Source organism: Takifugu flavidus, chromosome 13, assembly GCF_003711565.1.
Source record: "Takifugu flavidus isolate HTHZ2018 chromosome 13, ASM371156v2, whole genome shotgun sequence".
Classification (NCBI taxonomy): domain Eukaryota; kingdom Metazoa; phylum Chordata; class Actinopteri; order Tetraodontiformes; family Tetraodontidae; genus Takifugu; species Takifugu flavidus.
Window position 1 is genome coordinate 6,671,806 of NC_079532.1, and position 27,460 is coordinate 6,699,265.

At 48.5% G+C, this 27,460-nt stretch overlaps 1 protein-coding gene across 1 annotated transcript in view; it reads left to right on the forward strand.

Moving 5' to 3' along the window:
• Nucleotides 1-27,460, forward strand: part of nell2a (neural EGFL like 2a) — a 44,183-nt gene that overhangs the window by 3,680 nt on the left and 13,043 nt on the right. Inside the window, exons 3-15 of the mRNA XM_057052093.1 lie at nt 1,613-1,763; nt 2,676-2,849; nt 3,236-3,332; nt 4,682-4,754; nt 5,370-5,452; nt 5,736-5,864; nt 6,860-6,962; nt 8,293-8,384; nt 9,904-10,009; nt 10,173-10,301; nt 18,226-18,351; nt 25,133-25,255; nt 26,825-26,920. Of these exons, the coding sequence (XP_056908073.1) occupies nt 1,613-1,763; nt 2,676-2,849; nt 3,236-3,332; nt 4,682-4,754; nt 5,370-5,452; nt 5,736-5,864; nt 6,860-6,962; nt 8,293-8,384; nt 9,904-10,009; nt 10,173-10,301; nt 18,226-18,351; nt 25,133-25,255; nt 26,825-26,920 (1,482 nt within the window). The remainder of the gene's footprint in view (nt 1-1,612; nt 1,764-2,675; nt 2,850-3,235; nt 3,333-4,681; nt 4,755-5,369; nt 5,453-5,735; nt 5,865-6,859; nt 6,963-8,292; nt 8,385-9,903; nt 10,010-10,172; nt 10,302-18,225; nt 18,352-25,132; nt 25,256-26,824; nt 26,921-27,460) is intronic.

Genomic DNA, 27,460 nt, shown 5'->3' on the forward strand with positions numbered 1-27,460 from the left:
GAAAGAGCGCAGAGATGTCAGGAAGGTTAAGATGCTTCACTACAAGCCTGTAAAATAAAAAGTCCCAATTGAAGCCCCCCCCCCCCCCACTCCGTGAGTCAGCCACTCGTTGATCAGAGGTCGCTGGCCCTGCTCCCCCCTCCCCCAACACTTCACCATCCCTCTCGCAGCATGCCCCCCCTCCCCCCACAGGCCCTGACACCTGCTCCCACTGTGTTCATTTTGCTGATTATTTAGACGTCGGCGTCCACACATGGCGGTGGGGGGGGGGGCAGGCGCCCGACCGCAGCATATTGCGGCGGAGGCCGCAAATCCCGCTAATCTTCGCCTGAAAGGCACAAAAACGGCGGAGACGTCGAGCGGAGTCGGAGTCGCTCGGGCTAAAGACGGCGATCACAGCAAACACCGTCGGAGATTACTGTCAGCAGGCGTCGCACGCTTTCGGTTATTAAGTGAGATCTGTCGATGGGGGCAGATTATTGCTGGGGGGTGGGGGGGGGGGTGCACTCATTGGGCCATCTGTCCCATCCACCAATGACACTGCCATGATATTCCAATGCAAACTGGCGAACGGCGTTCTTCCTAAAAAGACACTGTAACGGGATCAGGACGTTTTTTATTACCCTGCATCACGTTGTGTCGTGTCAATTGGCTGCTCCCCCCAGCCGGAAGTAACGTTAATACGCCGAGGGAGGCCACGGCGCTGGCTTCCTGGAGCGGGCGGGGCCATCTCGCATGCATCCCGTAGCTGTAAGTGAACTCTTTGATGTGATTGCTTCTGAGGAACATCATCATTTATTGATGCTTCCATTAAAGCAGAGACGTCTGGAGGAGGGAGGGGGCAGCCTCACAGAAACTACCCCTCCAAAATATGACTCCATGCTGTGAACTGTCCAGAAAACACGTGTCGTTGGTTCAGGTGCAGATAAGAGCGGCGTATGTCTTCATTTGTTACAGATAAAAGGACTTTAGATTCAAAATGGCAACACTTTTCACTCTTTTGGGGGTTTCTTTGCTTTCAAAATGGGCAGATTGAGCTCAGGACCTGTAAAATATGAAGGAGTATCAAACATGTAGCCAACATGTTGTTGCTGATTTTCCATTTATGTTGTTTTCAGAGTTTATGAGAACGCATCCCATATTAACTGCATTCAGCTTGTCAATTCCCACATCTGAAAAGCATTTTTTTAAACTTCCATTTAAGATTTCTCGGTATCTTACTCTCAACTACAGCAACTACATCCCATTTGAAGCATTTCACATCATTTTAAACCGCATTCTCTTTACCAGCAATGTAAAAACTGTAGCATGTCTATAAATTAGTAATGACGTGCGCAGTACACAGTTTCTCTTTAATAATGTACATTTATTCCTGGTATTCCTTAATAATTCCCAGCGACCTTTTTCTCTACTTTTTGCTTGCGTCACTCATTTCGTCAATAAAACCCGTAATGTTATTTTGACAGGAAAAGACGCCTTTTGGCTCTTAATGTTATTCTGCATGACACTGGCTCTGTTGCCATGGATATCTGATCAAACGGGATGTGCAGATGCGGTGTTCTGACCTTCACACGGGTGTGTGTGTGTGTGTGTGTGTGTGTCTTTATTCCAGGTTCGTCCAGGGAAGTGGTGGCCCCCACCGACGTCTCAGAGCACATGATTAGGAAACTGAGAGGCAAGAATGAGTTCACTGTGCTGGTCACCCTCAAACAAGATCACCTCAACTCTGGAGTCGTCCTCTCCATCCATCACTCCGAGCACAGGTTGGAGCCAGACGCGCTAAAGAGCGAGCTTGCCGCCTGTTTTTGCCTCGGCAGCCTGATCGAAAACCAACATATTTTGTGCTGGATGAGCACTCAGATGTTCAACATTACAGTAAACAAAGCAAAGCACCCCGCACGCCAACATATTACCCACAATCCATCAGAGATCCAAACACTGAGTTCGCAGTCACGGCTTGAAAGCTGATGGCGCGCTGGCGGCAGTTAGCATGTTAATTTTTTCCATTAGTTTGTGCTAGCTGATCCGTTGGATGATCAGAACAGCAATCTGACGCCACATAATGCATTGATTGAGCAGTTTGTGCATTAACGGCGGCCCGGCCACGCTGGCTCGCGGGGATGTTAATAACTTTTCCCAGCTGCTGATTAGCTCTTACATCCATTCATATGCAGCAAAGCAGCGCTGCATGGCTTCATCTGGAAACGTGGCCCAGAGTTATCTCGGCAGCGGCGTTAGCTTGCGCGTTTATGGCGCTGCCTGGGATGAATGTGCATGCCTTGCTGGGGGAGAGTAAATCTATTAGATTTGGATAACAGATAAATCAATTCCGTGGCTGCGCCTGAGCCTCTTTTAAATAATGTTTCCAGTAAATGACTTTAGTTTGAATAAGTCTGTCTTTAGAGGCAGAGGTGATGCGTTCCGGCAGCTCCCTCCATTAACGTGTCTGCTCTGGGAGGATCTCCGGTGTGGAGAGAGGATTGTGTCAGAATGCTAATATGTGTGCTATTGTTAGCTGCTGATGTTCCACTTCACGGCCTACAGGACCGCGGTGTTTGATGAATGATGTCATTGCAGTGTGGTGAAAAAGGACAACCGGGGCGGCTGAAAAGAGCTTCAAACTCCGACGACAGCTGCTGCTCTGGGAATTCTAACGGCAGCTTTTCCTCCCGCAGGTTCCTGGAGCTGGAGAGCAGCGGCCAGCGCAGCGAGGTGCGTCTTCACTACCGCACCAGAGGCCAGCAGGCCCACACCGAGGTGTTCCCCTACAGCCTGGCTGATGACCAGTGGCACAAGGTGTCCGTCGCCGTCAGCGCCTCTCACGTCATATTGCACGTCGACTGCAACAGGTGAGCTGCCGGGGGGGCCAGAGAAACACCAGTTCCTTAATTTTGAAGGAAAAACTCTGAGGCTCAGATGCAGAAACCGTTTAAACCCGTCTGAAAGGCCGACTGTTGGGACTTTGGATGCTGCAGGGTGGTAAAAACTGGTTTTATTCAATAAGAAAAAGGCTTATTCAGGAGTATCATTGCTTAATGCTTTTATTTTGAAAGGGCTGGATTGGCATTTTAAACTCGGTGCTTCACAGATGAGAAAATGAGTGTGACAGACAGTCTCCTAACTTAGTCAAAGGCTTGATTTAATTTATTATATTCAGAATAAAGATGTATTACAGGAAACCGTCTTCAGATTGCTCCATTTACTGCAGAACAAGCTGCTCTTATTCTGTTTGCAGGATCTACGAGAGGGTGGTGGAAGCCCCCTACATGGACATACCCGAGGACGCTTCCTTCTGGCTCGGCCAGAGAAACGCTGCCCACGGCTTCTTCAAGGTTAGCGGCGCCGTGCTAATCCCCCCCCCCCACCTCCATCACATTAGTGCTTTTCTTGATGTGCGATAAATGATTCAGGGTGACGAGAACAGTGGATTCATCTGAGCTGTTGCTGCCCCCCCCCCCCCCCCCACACACACACACACACACAGCTCAGCTCAGCCCGTTTGGCTATTTTTTAGTTGTTTTTTTTGATATTTATCTTCTCTCTTGGATTTAATTGCGTGTCTCTTCCCCAGGCCGACTCCTATTTGGAGGATTGCTCTGCCTGTCGCTGAAATTGGCGTCTTTTGGTCACTTTTTCCCTTCGTTTGCAGCTCAGCCTGCCGCAATTAACACTGCAACTCCCCCGACGCTGATTTGAGGAGAATTATTAAAAAGCCTCTGGGCTGCGCTCATTAAGCTCGCTCTGCGGCCTTGTTTATCGCCGTGACACGTCCAGAATATCCCCACTTCCACCTCCGAAGACGGATCAGGCTAAAATGTCGTCTCACCAGCGACTGTATCTGTCTTAATTAGTCCGCGTTACTGGTTCCAGTGTGCGTCCGCGCACGTGTGACTTTTTCTTCCATGTTTTTTGCGTTAATTGCCGGATGAAAGGAGGCCTGGAGGTCACCTGCTAATCTGGTCACGTAGCGGGAGGAGCTCTGCAAAGCCTTGATTAGTGACTGGGAAGCAGGTCTGCTTTTAAGAGGCGTTGCCTCATTAGCATGCACGAGCGAACGCACACATGAATGTGGGTGAAGGATGAGGATGAGAAAACGCTTCCAGTAGCAGGAACTCGTCCTCGTCTCCGCGGCGACCGAGCCATTGTGGTGGGAACACCTTCGGTTTGAGGAGTTCATTTGTTTATCAGTTGGCAACAAAAACAACCAAATCTGGGAATTGTGGACTTCTGACAGAGTTCCGTGTTTACGCTGAGGGGGGATGAGGAGGAGGATGGTCACGGGGGCCGCGAAGGCCGTGACAAACCCACAGCTTCCCCCACACTCAGTTTCAGCGCGTTGCCATGGCGAATCGGTAAATCATTTGCGCGGGATTTTGATTTTATGGACGTCAAATTGAAGTGGCGAGACAATTTAAAAAACAATTTCTCCAAAGTTGAGCCCCTCCACTCCTGCAAGGGAAACAGGCGCACTCCCGTAATGAAATGGGCCGGGTTGCCATGGCGACCGGGTATCCTCGGATGAGGACGTCCGCGAGCGCCCGCGTTTTCGGCGTCGTGTTATGACCTCACATCGAATCTGTGCGTCGCGTTCGCAAACTTCTGTCGTTGTCTTACCTTCTGTAACGCATGTGTGTGTGTGTGTGTGTGTGTGTGTGTGTGTGTGTGTGTGTGTGTGTTGCAGGGAGTGATGCAGGATGTGGAGATCCTGGTGATGCCACAGGGTTACATCTCACAGTGTCCAGACCTGAACAGAAGTGAGTCAAATCCCTCCCTAAAGTGGATCGCATACCTTAAATAGCCTCGCGAGCTTGTTTTGACCCACTTTTATTCGCTCCTCTTCTCCAGTCAGCTGAGAGTTTAAAGAAACAATGTGTTTAAATACACACAGTCAGTAAAATAGCTGCTGCTGCTGCTGCTGCTTTAATAACACCGAATCCCTCCCTCATATTTAAGGAATAAATGACAAGAAGGGCGCCGGAGGTGTGATCTCATTTCCTCCGGATGTTTTTTCCATCCTGTGAAACATCCGTGTCGGATTCTAAGGCAACTGCGCGATTGTTTCTGCAACCAGTTGCTTGGAGGGAGGACGCGTGCACGCACACGCGCATCTTGAGTGTTAAGAATCGTTTTCACACAGATTTCATGTCCCCACGCACACGGCAGTCGCCAGAAGACTCGGCTAAGTGTGGGATGGAATGAATGAGGTCTTTGTGCTGGGAGATATTCCTGCAGAAATAGAAAGTTAGCCCGAATTAGCCACGATTAGCGTAAATAAAGGGCTATTACGACCTTAGTGGGCGCCGTGCCTGTCAGAAATGATCGCGGCGGTGGCAGGAAATGCTCTAACGCTGTTGTTTTTCCCGTGCCAGCGTGCCCGACCTGCAACGATTTCCACGGGCTGGTGCAGAAAATCATGGAGCTGCAGGACGTCCTTGCTAAGACGTCCAGCAAGGTAATGTGATGTGATGCAAGCTGACATTCGGTTCAAACGTCCCGAATTATTTTTAAAAGAAGTAATTACGGCCCCGGTCGAGCAATAACACTGCAAATCCTGCAATACGTGCGCGTTATTGTGCCGCCTTGGTCACCGCGGGCGCTCGGTGACGCAGGGACGTCGGTGCTGGAGGCCTTTTGGCATCAATTGTGGTAAACGACCGAGGACGGTGTGTGAATATAGGCGCACAATGGAGCCGACTCTTATCTTCTCGCCATCTTGCTGGGTTTTTTTTGAGCAGCTGTCCAGGGCGGAGGAGAAGATGAATGGGCTGGAAGGCTGCTATTGTGAGCGGACCTGCAGCGTCAAGGGGGTCATCTACCGGGAGGACGAAGGCTGGACAGATGGCTGCAGGAACTGCACATGCTCGGTAGGCTTCCGCACGAGAGAGGGAGGCCATCATGTCAGCCTCCACACTCGCTCTTTATGGACTCGCTTTGGCTTGTTCAGGAAAAAAGCTGCTTCCCATTATGTGTGTAGCAACGCTGCGTTGCGCGCGGTTGCCTACGTTTTTGCATTTGTTGCTACCGAGGCCTGGAAGCTTTTGTTCTTCTCCCTTGTTCATCAAATGAAGGTGTGTGCGGGTGTGTATTGGAGTGTTGGCAGCTTTTATTCTCATTATTTGTCACAAAGAAGCGGGTTTGCCGCGGGTAGCTGCTAAAAACGTCAGGATCACACGCATTAACCGCGGCGCTTAGCGAAGCTCGAGGGTCTACTTTGTGCCGCGGAACGTGTGAACGCGGCTATAGACGCGCGGGCGAAGCAGTGGTGGATCGCGGGCGTGCAACGGATCGCGATGGCAAACTCGCCGGCCGCTATCGAATCCCTCCCACCTGCTTCACGCGCCGCTTCTCGACATGCAAAGCAAGCAGGGAAATCATAGCTCTCAGTGCACCGCACCTAATTGCTCTTGACAGATGATAATTATCATCAGGGATTTGTTCTGCCCACTCATCCAATGAAATCACTTCATTCCCCGGAACGGTGCGTCGCCGCTCTCAGACTGCAATTACGGAATTAGATGGGATATGTTCCTTACCTTATGTGTGCCAATTAGCCCCGACCTTTGAAATGCAAAGGTCGTGCGTTAAGATGTTATCAATTATATGACTCGGGGTGCGTAGCTGTTGCCGCCACAGAGCTTTCCATCCACGGAAGTCATGTTAATCCCGGGCGCCGTGGAGCGGCGACGCCGTCCAAACAGCAGGAGGGAAGATCTAAGGCACACGAGTCACACCTAGCACATCTCAGCGTCACCGTTACTGAAATTCCATCGCGATATCTGTCAGCTTCAAGCGAGCGGCTGCTGCTTCCTGTTTCATTAGTCACTGTTTAACATCCTGTTTGTGCCCCCGTCTTGACCAGAACGGCACGGTGCAGTGCGAGGCCATCTCCTGCCCTCCCCCTCAGTGCCCAGCAGGCACGGCGCCTGCCTACGTGAAGGGTGCCTGCTGCAAGGAGTGCCAGCGTGAGTGGACTACCCTTAACCCCACCGCCCTCCTACACTCACATAATCACAGATCCACTTGCATCCAAACAACAAAATCCACCTCCGCCGCCGCCGGATTTAGCGTTTCTCCGCTCCTCCATCCAAGGGATGCCTGACAATCGACCGGGGCCGTGCGTTGTTGCTAAGCTACCTCCGCGCGCGGCTCTCAAGACGCTTCCAACCTTTTGCATATACATGGACCCAATTAATTATTCAAAACCCGGCTTTCCGGCGCAGATGGCCACCGGACACGCAGACCAGCGCTCGTGAATCTGTGATCGCGGCGAGTGATGTAAGGCAGCAGATCTGTTAAGTCTGGGAGGAAAAGTGAAGAAGAAAGAAATGTTAAACGCTTGAAACGAGGCCACCGTACTTTCTTCTTAAATGTCAGTTTTTTAGCTTCTCAGCACCGACGCCTTCGTGCTGAATAAATAATTCCGTTTCATCACATATCTACATCGGCTTTTTTCTTTAACGCTGAACTCCTATTAGCCTCTTCACCGCCGCGCTCCCCACCTCATATTCTCCAGATTCCCCCTTAATAAAAATGGATTTCAGATGACATTAGCTCCTCTCGCTGCCTCCCATAAATCCAAATTAAGCCCAGAAAGGTGTTATATACAGTATTTGCTTTTATTATTTATTGATCAAAATCAGCATGTGCATTAAATGCATCGTTAATGAGCTTCGGAAAACTGGGCGAACGCGGCAGATTGCTGCGCCAGCCGACTTCACCCCGGATTTAACTCTTCATCAGCAGGAAGCCATTAGCCTTGAATTCTGTTCAGCCCGCGTAAGCATCATTCACGCCGACCCTCAGGTCATAGCTTCCACACGGGGGTTTTACCGCTTTAAGCCGTCTCCGAACCTGCAGCTGCGTTCCACGTAGCCGCTAATCGCCTTAAAGTCATCACACCTGCGCTCACTTATCTCCACGAGGGAAACAAACACACAGCTAATTACAAGCGCTCCCGCTTCAGACACACGAGTGTGTCAACTTTCCCCCGCTACAAAGGCGCGACCGGCCTCGGCAAATTAAAGCCTTATCTGGCGCCACAAAGGCCTTCTGGGCAGCGGCGCCGGCTTTATTTATTTTCTAGTCATCTGTCAAGTGGAAACGTGGAAAAGGATGGTTTCGGCGCTCCGCCGCGCGCCTCTTTACGACGGGGCCTGACCCGCGTTTGTCTCCCTGACCCCGGTCACGAACCACGCGCCCCGACACCGCTGATTTGACCCGAAACGCTGCGATAAACATTAAAGATGTGGTGGGTAAACGAAGCTAACGTCTCCTCTGTGTGTGCGCTAACAGCTCTCTGCCTGTTTGGTGGAAGAGAGCTGGTCGAAGGGGATCAGAAGGCCGTGCACGACTCCTCCGGCAGGTGTCTGCTGTTTGAATGCAGGGTAAGTTATGCACAACACACACACACACACACACACACACACACTCGCTTGACAGCAGCTCCAGCTGTGTTGTTGCCCATGAACCTATGACAACCTGAGCCATTTGGATTTTGGCCCATTTGATCGACTGAGTTTTGTTAAAGATATTTCACATGAATTTGGAGGACAGAACAATGCGGCCGTCACTCAACCCCCCCCCCCACGTTAGACCGCGGAGACCCTCGTTCATATTAATTCCTCAATTATTCAGAATTTGCTTTTGTCTGCCCGCGGCGCCAGATGGACGCGCTGCCGACTTTTGGGAGGAATTCTCGTCATGTGGGGGGGGGATCCCAGACAAGGCCAATCAATCCCAGAGAATTGATCTGATGGCTCCTAATCGGTCATCGCTGTCATTTTTACCCTCTGCAAAGCTGCGGAGCTGCAGACAGCTGTCGGGCCAACTTTTCCCACACCTGGCCCATCTGCAGCCCCGGCCGAATGAGTGGCATTCCCAGGAAGATCAAAGAAATGAGGATGGGAGAGCTGTCAGTCGGCCAACCGCCTCAGACTCCTGCAGGGGTCCCCTGACAGCTCCTTGTCATGCTTCTGATCTCCTGCCTGCCTGTTGGCTGTGAGGGGGTGCACGCTGGGGGTCACGGGCGCCAGGAAGTAGACAGGGAGGATTGTTTGGAAAGTTGATTCAGGAGTTAGTTTGGGGGGCTTTATAGACTTTATTGAGTGGTGGACAAACAACGAGATCCAGGCTCTTTCCAGCGTCTTTGAGTGCCCGAGTCAGTGGACATTGAGTCACATTTGGTCCGGTCCGTGACCGCCAACCCCTGACGCCATCACCCTGGATTGACTACAGTTTTCCCAGAAATTTCACATGCAGTGGAAACACAAACCAGACGGATTACCGGGTAAATAAATTCCTGGTAATGTTTCTGGGACTGTGGGGGGGATGAGAAGCAAAAGGTTTCACAGCCCCTGACTCACAACAGACCTCAAACTTGGACGTTTAAGAAGAAATTGATGTTAAAATTGGAGATGTGGACAGCAGAGAATGGTGGGTTTTCACTATTCTTGTTGGCTCCAGCATGTGCACGTTTCTATTTTTACTTACTAAAAAACTGTTCTTTTAATATTTCTCCCAGATGCTGGACCTTAATGTAAACTATTTGTTCAACATAAATGTGTGTTACTCAGCATTAGTGTCTGTCAGAGGGACGTGGATGAGATTTAAACCCCCGCCAAGGGCATGCTGGGAAAAAATCTTCTCAGATCAATCATGATGCAATTCACAGAAGCTAGCAGGGGGAAAGAAGAAGATTCCTTTTTTTTCTCTGAGAGAATAGTAAGCAAAACCAGCTATTGACAAATGAGTAATTGGCTTGTAATGAACAGGCGGGGGGGCTGAGAGGAGGAGACGAAACTAAAGAGATGGATAATTACCTTGATAATGACTTCCAGGCTCTTAGCTGATGAGCAGGGGAGCCTGCGGCGCAGCTCCTGAGGGTTGTGTTTCTGTCCATCACAGGACAGGACCATGCATCGACTGGCCCCCAGCGAGCCCTGTCCAGAACTCGACTGCGCCGAGTCGGAGCAGATCGTCCTGAATGACAGATGCTGCAAAGTCTGTCGAGGTAGGGAAGACCCATAGACGTCCGACGCGACGGCCTTTTCCACGCTAGCGCTGCTAACCTACAGAAACAAGGCAGCCCATAAGCGATCCAGGCTTAAATGAGAGTGAGGCTCAGCCCTTCATCACGGGGAGGGTCTCATCGTTAATCTCCGCGCCTCCCGCAGGTCATGACTTCTGCTCAGAGGGCCACGGCTGCATGGAGCACTCCGACTGTGTCAACCTGGAGGCGGGAGGCTGCTGCGCGTGCAAGGATGGCTTCCGCCCGCTGCGGGACGATAACGCCTACTGCGAAGGTGAGGCGCGCCTCCGACTCCTTTGTCTCCCTCGCTGGTGCTGTCTGGATTGGGGGGGGGGGGGTTGGCGCCTGGGTAAAGGCAACTCCTTGTTATTTTATTTTCAGCTGCCATGGTGATGTTATTTCAAAATAAAAGCACGCTTTACAGTTGTTTTGATGTTGAGCGCAACCTTTGAGTTCAAATAAAACCCGCTGCATTATCCACAGCACAAAGGGCCTGGACGGCTAAGAAAGAAAACCAAAATGACCAGAATGGCGTTAGAGAAAATTAGGGGGGGGCGGATCAGCGGTCTACACTTAAGCTGAGAGGTTTATTTCTTTTAGAAATCCCACTCTGACCACGAAATAGCTGCATTTTCCCTGCTGAAAGGAGGCAGCGTTACTTGGTTCTCCCGTTCACGCCAGGGTCATCTCACAGCGAGCGTGGCAGCAAATGTCACCACTCCTTTTTTTTTTACCCTTTGCAGCGAAGCGTTTATGTCGGAACAATACCAACGCAGCCTCTACAGGCCGTCCTTGGCCCTCGATCAGTTAATCGAGCGAGATGGCGCCGGCCTGGACCGCCGGACGGGTTAGACGAACACCTTTTCATCACAGAGGCTTTCATGCAGCTTTATTATCATCTAAAAGCCCCTTTTGTTTCCCTTAAATAGGCATTTCCTGATTTGAAAGGGAATAAAAGCAACCAGGAGCATGAATTGATTAAGACATTTTTTTTAACAAATACCCATGTAAACACTTCCTTCAATGCATACTTTAATCGTTTAATCCTCCCGTGATGGGGGGGCTGTAATCCCCTCATTATCCGACGCTGACTGACTTTCCCGACGCCTTTTTCCGAGACAGCCTTCCCAGTCTGCGGTGTGCAGAAAGTGTATTTAATGTCACTCACTGTGGGAGCAATTAAAGCGGCGTCATCTGTTATCGCCGGATTAAATCATTAGCAAACAGGCAGAAGAGGCTGAAGCGTCGTTCTGTAAACCAGTAATTGATTACAGAATGACTGATTGTGCTTCTGTGCTCGGCTGACTTTAGATTGGTCCTGCTATTAAAAAAGCTTTGTTTCATTAGAAAGATTGGTGATTAAAACATAATCGCTCCTTGGCTGGTTCTGACCAGATGGTTCTGTTAAAAACGATTGTTGATCGTCTGGTTTCTGCTGAATATCGGGGGCAGGCCGCGTCGTCAGCGCTTCCCTCTGCGCCTCGCTGGTATTGTGAGCAAATATTTCATCAAAGGTGCAGCCTTGACGGACTTTCCATCAATATTCAGCTCTCTGAGGGTCCTTTGTTCTGAGATTCGGAGCCGATCTGTGTGCGACGCTGTAGCCGCTCCCACCGTCAGCAGGGTGACCTGTGAGTGGTGGTTAAATGCTTTTTTCCCCCCCACATAATTATAAAAACAGTAGCTGTTCTAACTCAACATGTTTCATATTAATATTCAGACACTAGCAGAACTTCCGCAGGGTCTTTGGGGATGTTTTGCTTGGAAGGTTCCTTCTTTTTCATGTAAGTCGTTTAATTTTTTTTACATTACAGTGTTAAAAACGCAGTGTTTTAAAGCGCCGTGTTCCAACTGGGGCACTGGGACACACTAACGTATTTTAATTTTATGCTACTTTGTGCTAATGTATCAAGATTAAGACAACAGTACGCAGGAAGATAAAATCTTCAAAAATTCTCCCTCTTTTAGGAGGGATGATCCGTTTTTGACGGTGTGATGTCACATCTCAGGCAGCAGGGGGAGTATTGTCCACATCTCCGTCATTGTTGCTCAGTCTCGGTGGAGGTTTTCTTATTTTGTTTTATTTTTCCCTGCGTTGAATTTCTCCTTTGTGCAGAATTCGTACCCGCGAGAGCTTAAAGGAGTTTTTACATATCAGGTACATCAAACAGGCAAGATAATATGCAATCTGCTCTGTAATATGAAGAACGATGTGTAATTTTCAGCGTAATCTGCTCTAAATACATTATAGTTGTTCCTTCTCATTTGCTGTGAGTGATACTTTAACTGTAATTTGGACGAGCACCAGTTTCATCCAGATATTTAGGGAGAGCGTGCTGTATTTTTATGATCCTGGAGTCTTTGAGATGTTACCAGACATTTGTTTTACTCTCTATTATTTCCACATCCGTGTCTCTAGAATCGACTCTTCAGAGTCGAGCTCTTCATCTGAGTCCGGCTCTGAAACACCAACGGTGGCCGAACAAATGAGTTCTGTTTTTGTTCCACGGCGGTGCTGCGTTCAGGGACATGGGGGCGATGATGGAATGTTTACGCGCCTCTATGTTGCCTTGTGCTGAGAGAGGAATGAACCAGCCTGCTGTCCGTTCAGGAGGGGTCTCAGCGTCTCTGAGTTGAGACACACGTCCAGCTGGGGGACATTTATATGGACTAGGGAGAAAGGGAGAGTGGAAGGGGAGACACGTGAATGTTGCTGCCTGAACACGCGTCCACACACTCGCACCATTACTGACGGTTGAGGGGGGCAAACACCAGAAAAGTCAGAAAGAGATGCTATCTCTTTAAAACAATCCCAGGGTCAGGGACGGTCTCAAAATAGCCGATGAGATCACTGTGTAAATCTTTCATCGGAGCAGCAGTAGGGAGATCTCAGGGGGACGCTGGCGCTGCCTGGCTGGTAGTCTGAGTGTGTGTGTGTGCAGGTGCAGTGTGTGTGTGTGTGTGTGTGTGTGCGTGTTTAGGTTCTCCAACTGCAAGGCAGCCTTTTTCCATCTTGGAAGAAGGCCGAGCAGCAGAGGCGTTACAGCATTGTGGGATTATTTTTCATCAAATCTCTGACTTTTGTGTGATTTATTTTCAATTAGAAAAAAAAGAAATTGTACAACACGCAGCACCACAAATTGAGACTGCAGAAACGTGTTTATGAAAGAAATATATCCCATCTCTGTTTTCAACCAGGCACAGCGATTCCTTAAAAACACCCAGGCGCCAACAATTGAGACCAATAGAAGTGAAACCTTGAGTAAATATGCCGTTAGAGTACAGTGTCACCGATGGATTATATAATATTTGCCTCTGTAGTTTGATAACAATAATGGTGTGAGAAGCATATAAAACGATATTTTTTAGAGGCTGATGGGTGATGAAAGAACATTTGAGCTATTTTACTACCTTTTTACCCGAGCAGTAAGAAAATAATGGCGTTCATCCATCGATCCATCCATCCATCCATTTTGTCTGTAGAAGTCCCCACAAATATAGAAGTACAATGATGAGTGTGTGTAAGTGTGTCATGTTTGAACACACGCTGATGCTGTTGCCACTTCTGAATGTCAGAAGGTGGCAGCAGGCTAATTGGGGCTGACTGAAGAGCCCAGCCCACCTGATAACCCAGTCACCAGCAGGACCAGCTTTTGAGCCCAAACAGGAAGTAAAAAACAAACCCTCTGGCCGACTGCATGTGTTAACACCTCGCCTCTGTGGCCTGTCTGAAATGTCACCAAACACATTCAATCATACCCCTGTGCACAAGTTCACCACCACTGTAAATAAAAGTGTGTGAGTGAGTGTGTGTGTTAGTGGGGGTATCTGCTTTGTGATTTTTATAAGAACACACACACACACACATAGAGAAGGTATGGAGCAGCGTAGTGAGGACAAAACACTAATTTGACCTGCAAAGTGAGGACATGTTGGCTGGTCCTCATAACTTTGGGGTTAAGACGAGGTTTTAAGGTTTTAAGTTGTGTTTTGTAGTTTCGCTTGCTTCTGTATTTCAAAGTAAAGTGATTTTAGTCAGAAAATCCTCTTTAGCTTCTATGCTAGTTGGGGGTCAGTAGGTTTTTATAAGACTGACGAGGCTTTAAGTGAAACTGGACATTAAAAAATTGATGAATGATTTAAGATAGGATAAAGATAAATAGCACTTTGTATTTCCCAGAGTGCAACATGGCTGCATGCTTCAGTGTTTCCTCCGCTTTTCTCGATGATTCGGCGCTCCGGCCCAGCGGCAGCTCTCGGTCACAGACTGACGGCTGATGGATGACGACGCTCCATCGATTCGGGCGCCGCGGAAAAACCCTCCCCAGATTAATGAGAGACATGATGAAGAGCAAAACCCCCCTTTGCACCGCAACGTGTAAACACGTCTGAGTGCGGCAGATCGAAGCGTGTTAAGAGGCACGTTGAAAGGGTCACACACACACACACACACACTTGTATTTATATCGTTGTGAGGACTTTCATGGGCAGAATACATTCTCTAGACACTGACTCTGACCCTGACCATCACAGCTAATACAAATCTTAATCCAATTCTGACCTCAACCTTAAAACCAAAAAAGCCCCAAATGTCCATGAGCACCAGCGTGCGTGGCTTTGTGGACATTATCGTGCGCTCTTCCAGCCGCACCGCTTCCTTTTTCTATGCAAACCTCTAGTTTAGCAGCTTTTTGGGGGGGTTTTCCCAGAGGAATGGTCGGGATAGTGCTGGAAGGCGAACCATCTGCAGCGTCTGAGACCCGTCACCTGTCCATGTATCGTTTTCACAAGCAACAGCAGCTGGAGCCATTAGATGGCGTGAGGGCGATATCGAGAACCCGCCAATCAGTGATTCCATTGACATTTGGTTATTTTTGATTCTCTCAATAGCACAAGACAAAGTGCATCCTGTTTATTTATCATCTTCTGAGTTGGACATTTTGTGCCTGGCGGGGGAGGCTCATCCCGCCTCTCGGTGTGTGTTTTTTTAAATCCGACTCTTATGAACGTTGCCATGAGGGAGCTGGACGCTGACCATCCCAGCGCCGCACACTGAAAACCATCTGCTTGAGTAACAGAGCTCAGGAAGAGGATGGTCGGATGGATGGACGGACTGACAGATGAAAACAGGCGCCTTAAAGGAGGCCACGATACTCCCGTTATCTCCGCCCGGCCAGACCGCGGCGTGCTGCTGAATGAGGCACAGATAGGGACGAGAGGCAGAAACCATTATTCCCTGTTTACATATTGTGGGCCGATAAGCAAAGGGGGGGGGGGGGGTCATAAAGACGCCATGGTCGCGACCTCCAGGAAAAAAAAAATCCAAAAGAGGGTGAGAGCGCGTTGCTGCGCATCAGTGCACTGATAAATATCTCCGCTCGGTCACAGAAGGTTTCGATCTCCATTAAATTAGACCAAAGTGGTTTTTATAGAGAACTTAATGGTGCCAGAGATTCAACAGAAAGATAAATATTTAGAAAGGAGCGGCGGAATCTGCGTCTTAGTCATTGTTGTGTTCAATCTAATGCTTTTTTTCAGCTAATTTAAACATAATGGCAGTGGGGGAGTTCTGGATAAAGTGCAGCGATAACTTAACATTACTTAAAGCCACATTTAAAAACGCGTCTTATTGTCTGAAGTCTTAACAGATTTAAGGTTAACTTGAGCGAGTTCCACTTGACTTTTCATGTTTTTGCACGTTACGTGTTGCCTTTAAGTGATGTCGAGTGACTCCGGTCTGTAATTGGCTGTTATTACATCCGCCCACCTCCCCAACTTCAAATCGGAGGTGAATATTTATCAGAACTCAAATTGAGCTGCTCTCGTCTCCTTTTGTATTAGCAGTAATCCCTGCAGCGTCGCTGTCAAGGTATATTGTTTTGAAGGTACATCAGCCCGCCGTAAATCTTGTTTATGGGCAGATATAAACGCGTCCGTTCAGATCCTCGACAGCTCTTTAACTGCCAGAGTAACCACGGGCCGCTGCAGATGATTCAGGTGGAAAACAGAGGCGTTTTGTATTCATCCTTTGTGACAGGGGGAAAATATTGACCCGCAGCGGCACCTCATCGCCGATAAAGGACGGCGCCGACTCCCAGCCGGCTTTTATTGCTTGGCGCATCATGTGCGTACATGTGACAGGCCAATCAAGGAAATGGAGCTCGTTAATGGAGATGGAGATGGTGGCCGTCCCCAGAGTGTGTGTGTGTGTGTGTGTGTGAGTGTGTGTGTGTGTGTGTGCGATGCCCCCATCATCTCACCTCTAACATATTGTTTTAGCAAATGTAACCGCTGTCACCGGGGGCAGGATGGATGGTGTCTTACAGTTAATAGGCTCTAAATCAAAGCCGCGAGGCGGCGAGCCAATCAGGGAGCGGCGAAGCTGTCGCCTAACATCCCCGTTCAAGGTTACGACTGGGCCCGTTTCTCCCTCTTCCTCGACTCCCTCTTTTGTTTAAATCTCTTTCGTCCCCGTTTAATCCGCCGGGTTTCTCTGCCTCTTCCTCTCCACCTCCCTCCCTCCTTCATCTGCATCCCCTTTCGCTCATCAGCCTCCCCCCGTTTCGCCGTCAGGCCGTGTAAGCGCGCTCTGCCGTGACCGCCTCTGCCTTTAATTCACCTCATCCTCTTACCTGCCCGGGCCGTCTGCCCTTGCCTCCGCTTCCCGCTTCCTCTTCATCCACTTCACATTCCTGCCCGTGTGTCCCTCACAGCCAGTCAGAATTTAATTAGCCGCCATTCATTTGGCGAAGGACACGTGCGCTCTCCCAGGTGTCTCACCGTTGTTTCCCCGCAGCTTTTGAAGAGCCCGAGAAAGCGGCGGCAGAAGAAAAGGCCGAGCAATTGCGATTTGCACGGGTGTGAGCGGGCACTTTGTGGGTTAGCGCGCGGCGCTCCCAAGGACGCGCCCGCCCAATTCCTTTATTGAAATTCACCCTCAAGTGCTCGTTACAAACGTGCATGTCACAAAACAAATCCAGGGTCAATCGTCCTTTTGTGCATCGACACACAGGATAAAATCAACGGATATTAAACGGCTCCGGTCAAGGACCGGGAGCTCGGCTCTGCTAAAGACCTCACACCGTCGTACCCGCGCTAGCACGGACGGCACAGTTTGCCGCCTTTGGCTTAACTTCCACTTGCATCTCATTGCGTTTGGTTGCATCAGATGATCGGGATGATTTTGTTTACTCTGGCAGAGTCGCTCGTCTTCTGTCGAGTGCTTGGCGTGCAGTTAAGGGTGCAGGAATAGCTGTTGCTACGGCAGCAGCTAATATTGATCTAAATTTGGAATCATTAGAGGGAGAAGCAAGCGCTAACAAATCATTTTCTTAAAGTGACACCAGTTTGTTGCATAATTAACCAGCGTGGCCAAACTTTTCTGCTTAACCTCACAGTTTCAGATTAGCATCACGGTATTGTGGTTTCAGATCTTTTACTTCCTGTAAACGTCCTTGATGTTGATCGATGTTGATGTTGCTGCAAATTATCCATCAAAATAATCGCAGAACCAAAAGTTGGACCTTCCTATAGATGGGTCTGATTATCCATCAGTAATTCCGCGCTCCGCGTGCCTTTGTTTGGATGTTTTGGGTGACCCCTTCAGGTTAATTTATACTAATTAGTGAATTAGCCTGACAAACCGTCGACTCTTGCCCTCTTAACACCCCCCCCCCCCACACACACACACACACACAGGGCTTCACGGATCACTGTTTTTGTCTTGCCACTGTTTCGATGGCGGATCTTTTAACTGTGCCAAACAAATACCGGCGCTAATTCCTGAATTTGCTCATCGGGATGAACAGGACGCTCCCCAGAGTGTTCGCTAGCACGTACGTGAACAGAATGACTCTCTGCAGGGAGCTGCAGTGGCAATGGATTGAAAATCGAGTGTTGCTTCTACGCTAACCTCAGAAGGACCCTGTCTCTGACCTCTGTCTGTCCTGGATGAAGACAAATGGCTTTCCTACGGACTGTGGAAGCCTTCAGGAATGCTGTGAACCAAATGGGGCTTCTGGGGTTGTTACTCAACAGCAGTTTGCTCGACTGTTGTGTATTTTTACCTCTGCAGAACGAGGAAGAGGCTTTTGGAATTAACCCTTCCATTCTTCCAAACCTTAAAAAAACTCTGTTTGTGATCCATTATCTTCAGATCCAGCTAACGGAGCGTTGTCTTCTATTTCCTGTCTCCTCAGATATCGACGAGTGTGCTGAGGGGAAGCACTACTGCAGAGAGAACACCATGTGCGTCAACACCCCCGGCTCCTTCATGTGCATCTGCCACACGGGCTACATCCGGATCGACGACTATTCCTGCACAGGTGAATCCTAATTCTGACCTCTCTGACGGGCTGGAGAAGGCAGTGACTCGGTTCCGGATCGGTCGGTGTCGCGCTCGAGTACGAAAAACGGACTCTTCACATAATATACGAAGGATTTGACGTTATTGTCTTTGGGTTTGTTTTAGAGGTTCAAATGAAACGCTCGGAAATCGATGGCAGAACGTGTCAAATCCAGTTTGGGCTGCACTCGCATAGATTAGCAGGGAACGCCCCTCCTTTGCTAGGACTTGAGATGCCAGTTGTAGAGTAACTTTGATGACCAAAAGAGCCTCTTCAGAGACGCCCAAGCGTCTGTGGACTTCCTGCCGCCGCCGCGTGGACGCCTGGGCCGTGTAATCAGGACAAAGACGTCAGAAGGACTGCGTGAAAGAGAGAAGCAGCAAGACTCTGATTGGAGGCGGCGGTCCCGTTTGTTCATGATCAAAGTTGATATCAAAGTCAATTTCAAACACAAACCAAACCAATCTAAAAAAACTAATCATAAAAATGCGCGGCTGATTTCGGTTCTTTGTTCTCGGCCCTGTTTTCTGGTTGGTTGTGGCTGCAGCTGCTGGTTTATTGGCATATGTTCCACTCTCACGATAAAAAAGGAGTAATTTTATGCAAACTAGCGTCTCACATGCTGGTCCAGTGACCGCCGACATGAAACGCTCCGGTAATAAACGCAAAGTTTGTTTCTCCTACAGTTCTGTTTACTGCTCGTTTCATCGCTGGCTTTGTAATTTCAGAGCTAATAATATTTGCCAGGATCACAGAGAGTGCAGATTTCACAGGCTTATTATGAATTACGCTGCACTCCCACTTACATCCGATTCTGCTCTAGAAAAGAGCCACTAAAGAACAGAATTGGCACATTTGTGGCACGCCACTATAGCTACATATAGATTATCTATACCAGATTGAGGGATTTGGGGATATATATAAATTAGGGCTGTCAAAATCCGATTAATCTCAAGGCTGCTGTGGATTCCTTTAATTAATCATAATTAATTCCCACTCACTGTTATCTGTGTTTCACTTAATAGGGGAAAAAAAGGCTGTTTTATTAAAAATATTAGACATAGTGTCCAGATATCAACATGTACTTGGCAGCTGTGTGCGTCATGTTGACGTGCTACTGATGTCTCAGTGAAACCAAAAGTCCCCTTTACAGTTGTGCAACCTCCTTTATGTGGGTCGATTCCTCCATCTTTGGGTTTTTGTACTTAAACTTCATCAGGAGTGTAATTAGGGTGGTTCATCTCCATCAGGGGGGTGAAATAGTTAAGATTAATCAGCCTAAAGACCTAATCTGGATGAATCTTCTTATTTTGACAGCCCTCCTTATTCAGAAAACAACAACAACAACCCTCTCTTTGGGAGCAGAACTCAAATTTGATGATTTTGAAAAGGCATCAAACATCAGATGATGACTGTAGGATTTATGGACGGAGCTGAAGGAGGTTTTAAAGTCACAGAGTCTGAGTTACTGCGCTGTCATAAATACGGGACGACTCAGGCAGCCCATAATCCATAAAACAGTGACTCTCCCATCATGCATCACCTGCGTCCTTCATCCAGAATAACACGCCGTCATTACTCAGTAATGAGTGGCGGAGCCACCTCGTTCCTCAGCGGTTGTTTGCCACTTGTGAAACACGATGCTAAGCAGCTCCTGGTGTGCAGCCTCTCTAAAGACGAGGCCACGAGCTGCGTTTCCACAGGAGTGAAGGCACGGGCTGCATGCCAGAGGATTTAAAGCCTGGTTTTACCGCCTTTCTTCCCTCTGGAGTTTGCATCCGAGGAACGCCCTGATGTTCTACTCCCATTTCCTGTTGCATCCGCATCACCATCAATTGCAAATCAGGAGATAATGCAGCAAACTTAGAGCTCTGCCAGGCATAAACAACCGCTTCTGAGCGTCATGAATAGTTTATTTGTTATTTATCAAATGCAGTTTCATCGTTTTTCCCCGTTACTCTCATGATTAAAGTGAGACAGGAGCGTCCTCCTCCTCCGTCTGTCCCCCTCCCCACTTTATCTGAAGACAGCAGCCTTTCTCCTGCCATTTCACAGGCCGTATTTCCTCAAACCTGCCAGGCACCAGGCCAGTTTATTGTTTTGCTCATTTCTGTTTCTTCCGAAGTGAGCTGATTTCTCTGATTTACAACAGAGATTAATGCCCCCCCAAACCCCGCGGATTAATTTGTGCCGCCATATTTCGTGTAGCTCCATATGAAAATGCCTCCGAGTCACCTTATAAATATCAATTTGGATGAATAATCCAATGCTGCCATGTGATAAAACAACTTTTTCCCCTGCTTCTTTCAAATTATCTTTGCAATCTGCTTCCCGACTTCGCCTGCGCAAGACAAAGACAATAACCTTGGGGGCAATAACAACTACAGACAATATTAGAGAGACATATCGTAGCCATGCTAGGAGTCTGCAGCAGCAGAGGACGTAAACAAAGGCTGGCAAGCTCAACGGGCTACTTCTATCTAATGATGCTGAATTTAGAGTCACCTCTCTGGGTCTGGTGACAGTAATTGTTGTTTAAAGTAGAAAATGTAAGCTAGCAAGAAGCAGCAGGAACCTTATTGTGCATCAGGAGCAGTTGAGCATCTGCCTTTGTTGTGCCAGAAGAAGAAATATTACAGCGGCGCCCTTTCAGAACCCATTGATGTTGTTCTTTGGGATGATATACGAGTGGTTTTATCAACCTCCATGCCTTCCACCAATTAACGAATTGCAAGCTCAGCGGAAACTGCGTGCCACTCCTGAATTGATGGCTATATTTGCGAAAGGAGCTGCGGCGAAGCATGTTCAGCCGTTTGCGTGGAAAAGAGGATTAAAAGGAGCGCGGTTCATTTCATGGCTCGGTGTTTACGTGCAGAGAAGTGGATTTGGGGTCTGATCTGCAGATTTAAACCCAGACGAAACAGCATGGATCCCTGGTTATATTTCTGCTCCGTCTGTTGGCGGCGGGGATGGGGATGGGGATGGGGGTGGGGGGTCAGCGAGCTCAGACAAGAGTCTGTATTTGACTTCCCGACCACCTCCGGTGAGGAAGGTTGCAAGTTCAGATCCCAGCCGGCGGTAGATGGGAAGACGTGAACTTGACGGAGCTGTTCAGCTGCGATACTGTGTGCAGTGACTTGTGCCGCATCTCAGCAACAGACATCACCTCAGCGCCCCCTCTTCTTTTAAACGAATATTATCCTCGATCTTCAAGGTCAAAACTCCTCCTTTTTCCCTCCCCCTACTTTTCATCCCTTCCCCAAAGTGCCCGAGGTGCTCCTCGCTCCGTGAGATTAGCAGCTAATCCATGAAAGGTAGCGGATTGGCTGTGCTCTGCCTTTGACTGTTACTAAAGAAGGTGTGCAGGTGTGTTACATGCATGCTTGTGCTGGTGCATTCAGTGTGTGTGTCCCTGTTCTTCGACTGCGATAACCAGACTCCCCCCTGAGGCAGAGAAATGGGAGGGGGGGGGTGATCAGTTGAGGTGGAGAAGAAGGGATGGATAAGGTGTGAAGGTGGAGCAGGAGATCCGAGATCATTCTGACTCTCTGCCTGACAACACAAAGGGTTCCACTCCAGATGGAGATGTTTTTTCAGGACAGAATCAGTCCCCCCCCCCCCATTCTTCACTGGCAGGCCTCTCTTCTTCTGATTCCAGAAGCTAATGTCGCGTTTAAAAAGTCCGATTTTTATCACCTGGCAGACCTTCATCTGTGCCCTGTTCTTCATCGGTGAAATCATCGGGGAGCCACTCGGCTGTGGAACTGCACTGCGCAGTGCAGATGCTGGTTTTGGGTGTTGCTGAGGTCTGAACACATCTTATAAAAACAGACATGTAGAGCACTGGGAAAACCTGTACCGGATCAGGTGGATCAGGTGGATCAGGTGGATTCAGCGGCCGGTCCATGTTTTCCTGTAGGGACAGTCACTTAATTTCAGTACTTTACTGTGTCTTTCTGAGCGCCTCAAGAATTGGAACCTTGTGTGCTGCATCGTGACACTGTGCCCCCCCCCCCACCACCACCACCACCCACAGCAGACGAGGGCAGTGTTCGGCTGTCACACATATCATGAGATCATCTCCCTCTCTGGGCTGTAAAGTCAAATTTGAAGCTACGTTTTAAGTCGAGCCGCCCGGGGTCACATCGGCGTTGTTTTGGCTGAAGGATGGGGGCGGGGGTAGGAGGAGCAGGAGGAGCAGCAACCACTGCAGAGAGATCCCCGGTGACAGCCTTGTACATAATTGATTGTTTATCTGTCTACAGCCGAGCTGCAGGAGCCACGGAGGAAACACCACCCGCCTCTCTCCAACGTCCACACCAGGCAGCTCATTTGGTGATTAAATGTCTAAAGGTCCAAATGAAAGACCTCCTCTATGGCGACGCCCAGACAGAGCCCCTTGTTGTCCTTTTGCCCACGTCCCTCCGTAAAAAGAAGGCCGCTCCGTGTTCTGACAGAGGTGACCTTGAGGCTAAGAAAAAAAAGAATATCGTCTCTCCCTCCTGTGCTCTTATTACACTTTTATGTCCCCGTGAGCGGATTTTTACTCTTCAAAACATCCCAACTTTGTGCGTGTCTGGGCAACAGGAGCAGCCCCTCTACCCCCCACACACACACACGCACACACGCGCAGTGCCCTTCGATCTGTGTCGGCGTCACGCGCGTATACATCATACCTTGGATGGAGGAGCTCATCACAAAGTCACTTTCAATTTGGATGAGCCTGGGGTCTGTTCTGCCGACCTAATGGATTGGGCGATGGCAGGGAAATGCTGGCTGATGCCGCAAATAACGTCCCCGTCTCCGACCCCCTCGCTCTTTCGGCGGCATCCTCCGCCTCTCGCGCGTGGCGGTCCGTCCTTCACAGCTGTATGCATCCATTTTGTGCAAAATCACATATGCAAGTGAAGGGGGCGGGGGAGAAATAAAGGCAAAAACGGCTGCAGCAGCGAAATGTTGGTGGGTTGCAGCTGGGCCAGGAGAGCCAGAAATGACCTTTTGATCCCTGGATTTACACATTACAACAGTTTTAACCTTTTCTAAGAGATTAACTTGACTTCCTGCCCTAAAGTTCTATCTGCACTTTGAACACAGGGCGCTAAGCTACACGCCTGCCAAGAAGAGTCAGTTTTACTGAAGCTATAGAGACGCTTCTCCTGCCAAAAGATCGTTTTTTTTAGTTGTGCTTTGTGGACACGGGGATTATGGTTTTTAAAAGGAAATTCTTCACTGCTGCTTATCACAAATATGTGTGTGAATCTGCAGGAAATGTCTGCACGTTTCTTCTCAGGGCGATGAAGATCTGCTCCGCTGTGAAGGCGTGGGCATTAGGGCGCCACTGGGCATCGTGTGTGGGCAGATTTACCTGATGTTCCGCGCGGAGCGGAGATTCCACATTAAACCATCCCACCACATAAACAAACACGGAGGCTCGCGGGATCGCAAGTGCCCGCCGTGCCGGCCCGGCGTGAAGGATTCCGCAAAGGAAACGATAAAATTTAATTGTTATTGCAGAAGCGATAATAACAGCAGTTTAGCTGCTCCTGCCCGGGAGACGCCGCTGCGTCGGGGCTGGAAACACGGCGGCGCTGCCGGAACTTTATTTAAAATCAGTGAAGGGTTGAAATCCATCAAACCGGATCACGCTTATGTGAACTCGCAGCTTCTTAACAATAAAAGTCTCATCCAGTGGAGCTCTGAACACTTCACTGGTGGCTCCTCAGCTGAGGTCGACTGTATTTACTCAACTTGATAATTCATCCTTTTCTCTGATAACGGGCCAGCTGGACTGTTATATAATATATAATATGTCCTAACTAATGTCCCTCAGAGTAAATATGTTATAAATCATGTTATTTTACTTTGGTAACGAACCTGTTTATATGACATAAATGGGAGTAATCAGTTAATTGTAATCTGATGTGATGCGTTTAAGTGCACTTCAGAAGTGCGGAAATCCAGATACGGCCACGTTCGGGTGTTTTTATTGGATTTCTTGCGGAACACTCCAGAAATTGGATGTAGATTGGATTTTTGGATCAGATACCTGTGAAAATATCTCATTTAAAAATGTAAAACGGTTTTAATGAAGTTAAATACGGTGTCATAAAAGACAAATGTTCTCCCCCAAAACAAAGAGGAAGTTTAACGTAGCAGAAAATGACGTTACTGCTCAGTAAAAATGCCTTAATCAAACACTTTTGCCGCTGGATATTGACCTTGGTCCAGCAGTAGATCCCCGTTTACTGCATTCCGTTTTTACCCCGTCGATTCCTCCACGTTGAATATTTATTTCTCTCCTCCAGACGGAGGGAAAGAAATACTGTTGGATACAGTCTGTCACAGGCTGTAGTATTAGTCAGGCTTATTAAGGGGATATTGGTAGCAAATTTTCATTACCTCCTCGGCGACGGTGGCTCCGAGAGCTCTGCAGCCTCGGATCTTCCCGGCGTTCCTGTGAAATCTTGCCAAATGGAAGTGCCTCACAAATCCAAAACAACCTCGCTTGACCTGTAAATATGCAAACTGCAGCATCAAAATCATCTGCAAGCGTACGATAAGACAGATGAGGCTGGACGTGGCGGCTCCTGCAGCCAGCTGTTCGCCACTGACGTCTTATTAGCGCCCTCGGAGCCTTTTGTTCTCAGTCCCGACTGTAAGTGTCAGAAGATGTTAACATAATGCCCGTTACGCAGCTACAGTCAACACGAACATCTGGCGCTGTTGAATAAAGCTAAAAAGCTGTTTTATTCCTCCTCAGAGCACGACGAGTGCCTCAGCGGGCAGCACAACTGCGACAAGAACGCCCTGTGCTTCAACATGGTCGGGGGCCACAGCTGCTCCTGCAAGCCGGGTTACACAGGCAACGGAACCGTCTGCAAGGGTGAGTCGCCCGGGATGCTGAACTGCATTTACAAAAGCTTCTGCGCTGCAATTATTGCTGAAAAATCCTCCATTTTCTGCCTGTGAAGGACGAGAATTGTGTTGCTCTGCCTTAAAGTGCAATCCTGGAAATGTCAATAAAAACACTCCAGCTGGCAGCTGGAAATACAGATTTGGGATTTATAAATCTTGATATACGTGAATGAAAAAGCAACTTTTGAAAGCTTAAAGCAAATTTATGATGCCTCAGTATACTCTAAATATATAAAACATCTTCAGCAACAAGAATAAATGGAAAAATATCAATTAACTGATCAAATAAATTCAGATTTGAAAGGTAAACAGATGCAGACTGCATCGTTTTTATTTATTTACACTTCCTTAGCTTTTTTTTGCAGTGAAATTTCGCTCTAGCGTTGCGACAGAACAAATATTCAGCCATTCACTAATGAACCGGTTTATCCCGAGCTCCCGCTCGCCCTCATTACTCCACAGCTGGTGAGGGAACGCGAGTATTGAGCTCCAAAGCGCCCACAGAGCAATATTCAGCACGGATCACATTACAATAAAAGAGGAAATGCAAAAGAAAATCCAATAAAATCTCACGCAGCTTCAAGCACAACAATGAAATAACACAAACACCACTTAAATATCAAAACAATTCTGCCTGGACAGGAAACAACCAAAAAAAAGTCAGATGACATCTGCCAATTATGAACTTACTGAATGTGTGAACCGTCTGTGGTGACTGAGGTCTGATCTAAACTGGGGCGGATTTGTCCTCCTCCAGTTAAGCCCAGTTCAAGTGCGCTGACGCTTTAATCTAAACCCTGCGGTTGTTTTACTCTCACAGGCACTTGCTGGGAACTTGCTGTGACCCAGGTTTAATGAGGTGTTCTCTGTGTTTGCTCTTCTATTAGTAATCCATGCTCCTTCCAGAAAATTGACCCGACCTTACCCGGTTAATCAATTCCGTGATTAGACGTTTATTTAAAAGGAGTCTGCACTAATTTTGTAAATAAGGACCAAGTTACCCAGAGAAAGAATGCCGACATACAGTGGGAAGTGCTGAGGGCTTAATTAATGATTGACGGAGAGGACACTTGATGGTTTTCAATCGTTGCTTGTAGCTAACGCTAACGCTAACTCTCCAAAACCTTCAGAAATAATGAACAGGACGTGACAGCTTGGTTTAAATGGCCTTGTTTGGGTTTGAGGTTTCCAATTGGAGTTGTTTTCTTTACAAACCATAATTTGTGAAGTCGTGAGGTGCAGCTTTGCGTGTAGTTTTTCATTTATCCCAATCGAATCCTGTCAACTTCGATGACTTTTCCGGCATTCCGGGAGCGCATTAACTAACAGGCTACACCGGAATAATGAGCGTTTCTGAGTCACCCTCGGTGAGATTCATTAATCACGTGAAACAATATCATGAGCGCCCCGTAATGAATCACGTCACCAAATTAGCTCGTATTCTGCATGCAAATACACGCCGACGCCGGTCTAATTACGTAGTTAAAGCTCGTTCATCTCGGTGAGTAATGGTTTTGCTCTTCTGCTCCACTTCCAGCTATGTGTGATGGATTGTGCCAGAATGGTGGAACCTGCGTGTCGCCCAACAACTGTGTTTGCCAGCAGGGGTTCACTGGGAAGAGGTGCGAGACAGGTAGGGCGCCCCCCGTTCGCATGGCTTGCTTTTAAATGTGCAACAAGTAAAGAGAAAATGAGCTTAGCGCCAACTCTGGAGAGATCATAAGAGTCGGGCCGCTGGTTTTGTTCGCTCCTCTCTGGACGAGGGCCCCGGCTGGTGTGAAGTGGACCCACAATGGTCCCCTCTGTGCGAGTGAGCGAGGCAAACCGAGCCTCTCCGTCTGCTCAATGGTATCGATCGCACACAAAGGATCCCTTTTTTTCCACAGTGGGCCTTTTTTACGGCCATCTTAAAGTAAATGAATTCCCTCACGGTGTTGGACAGGCACACCGGGGATGTGTGTGTGTGTGTGTGTGTGTGTGTGTGTGTGTGTGTGTGTGTGTGTGTGTGTGTCCCAGTGTAACACACCTGACCGGAATGATTTATCCTCCTCGCTGCTTTGCTGCAGGAGGGAGAGCAGACTCGTCGTTAATGACGTGATCCAGGCAGACAGATTTTATTGTCTTCCATATTATTTAAGACTCCTGTCTGTCTCCTTTTTAACTTTCAACTCAA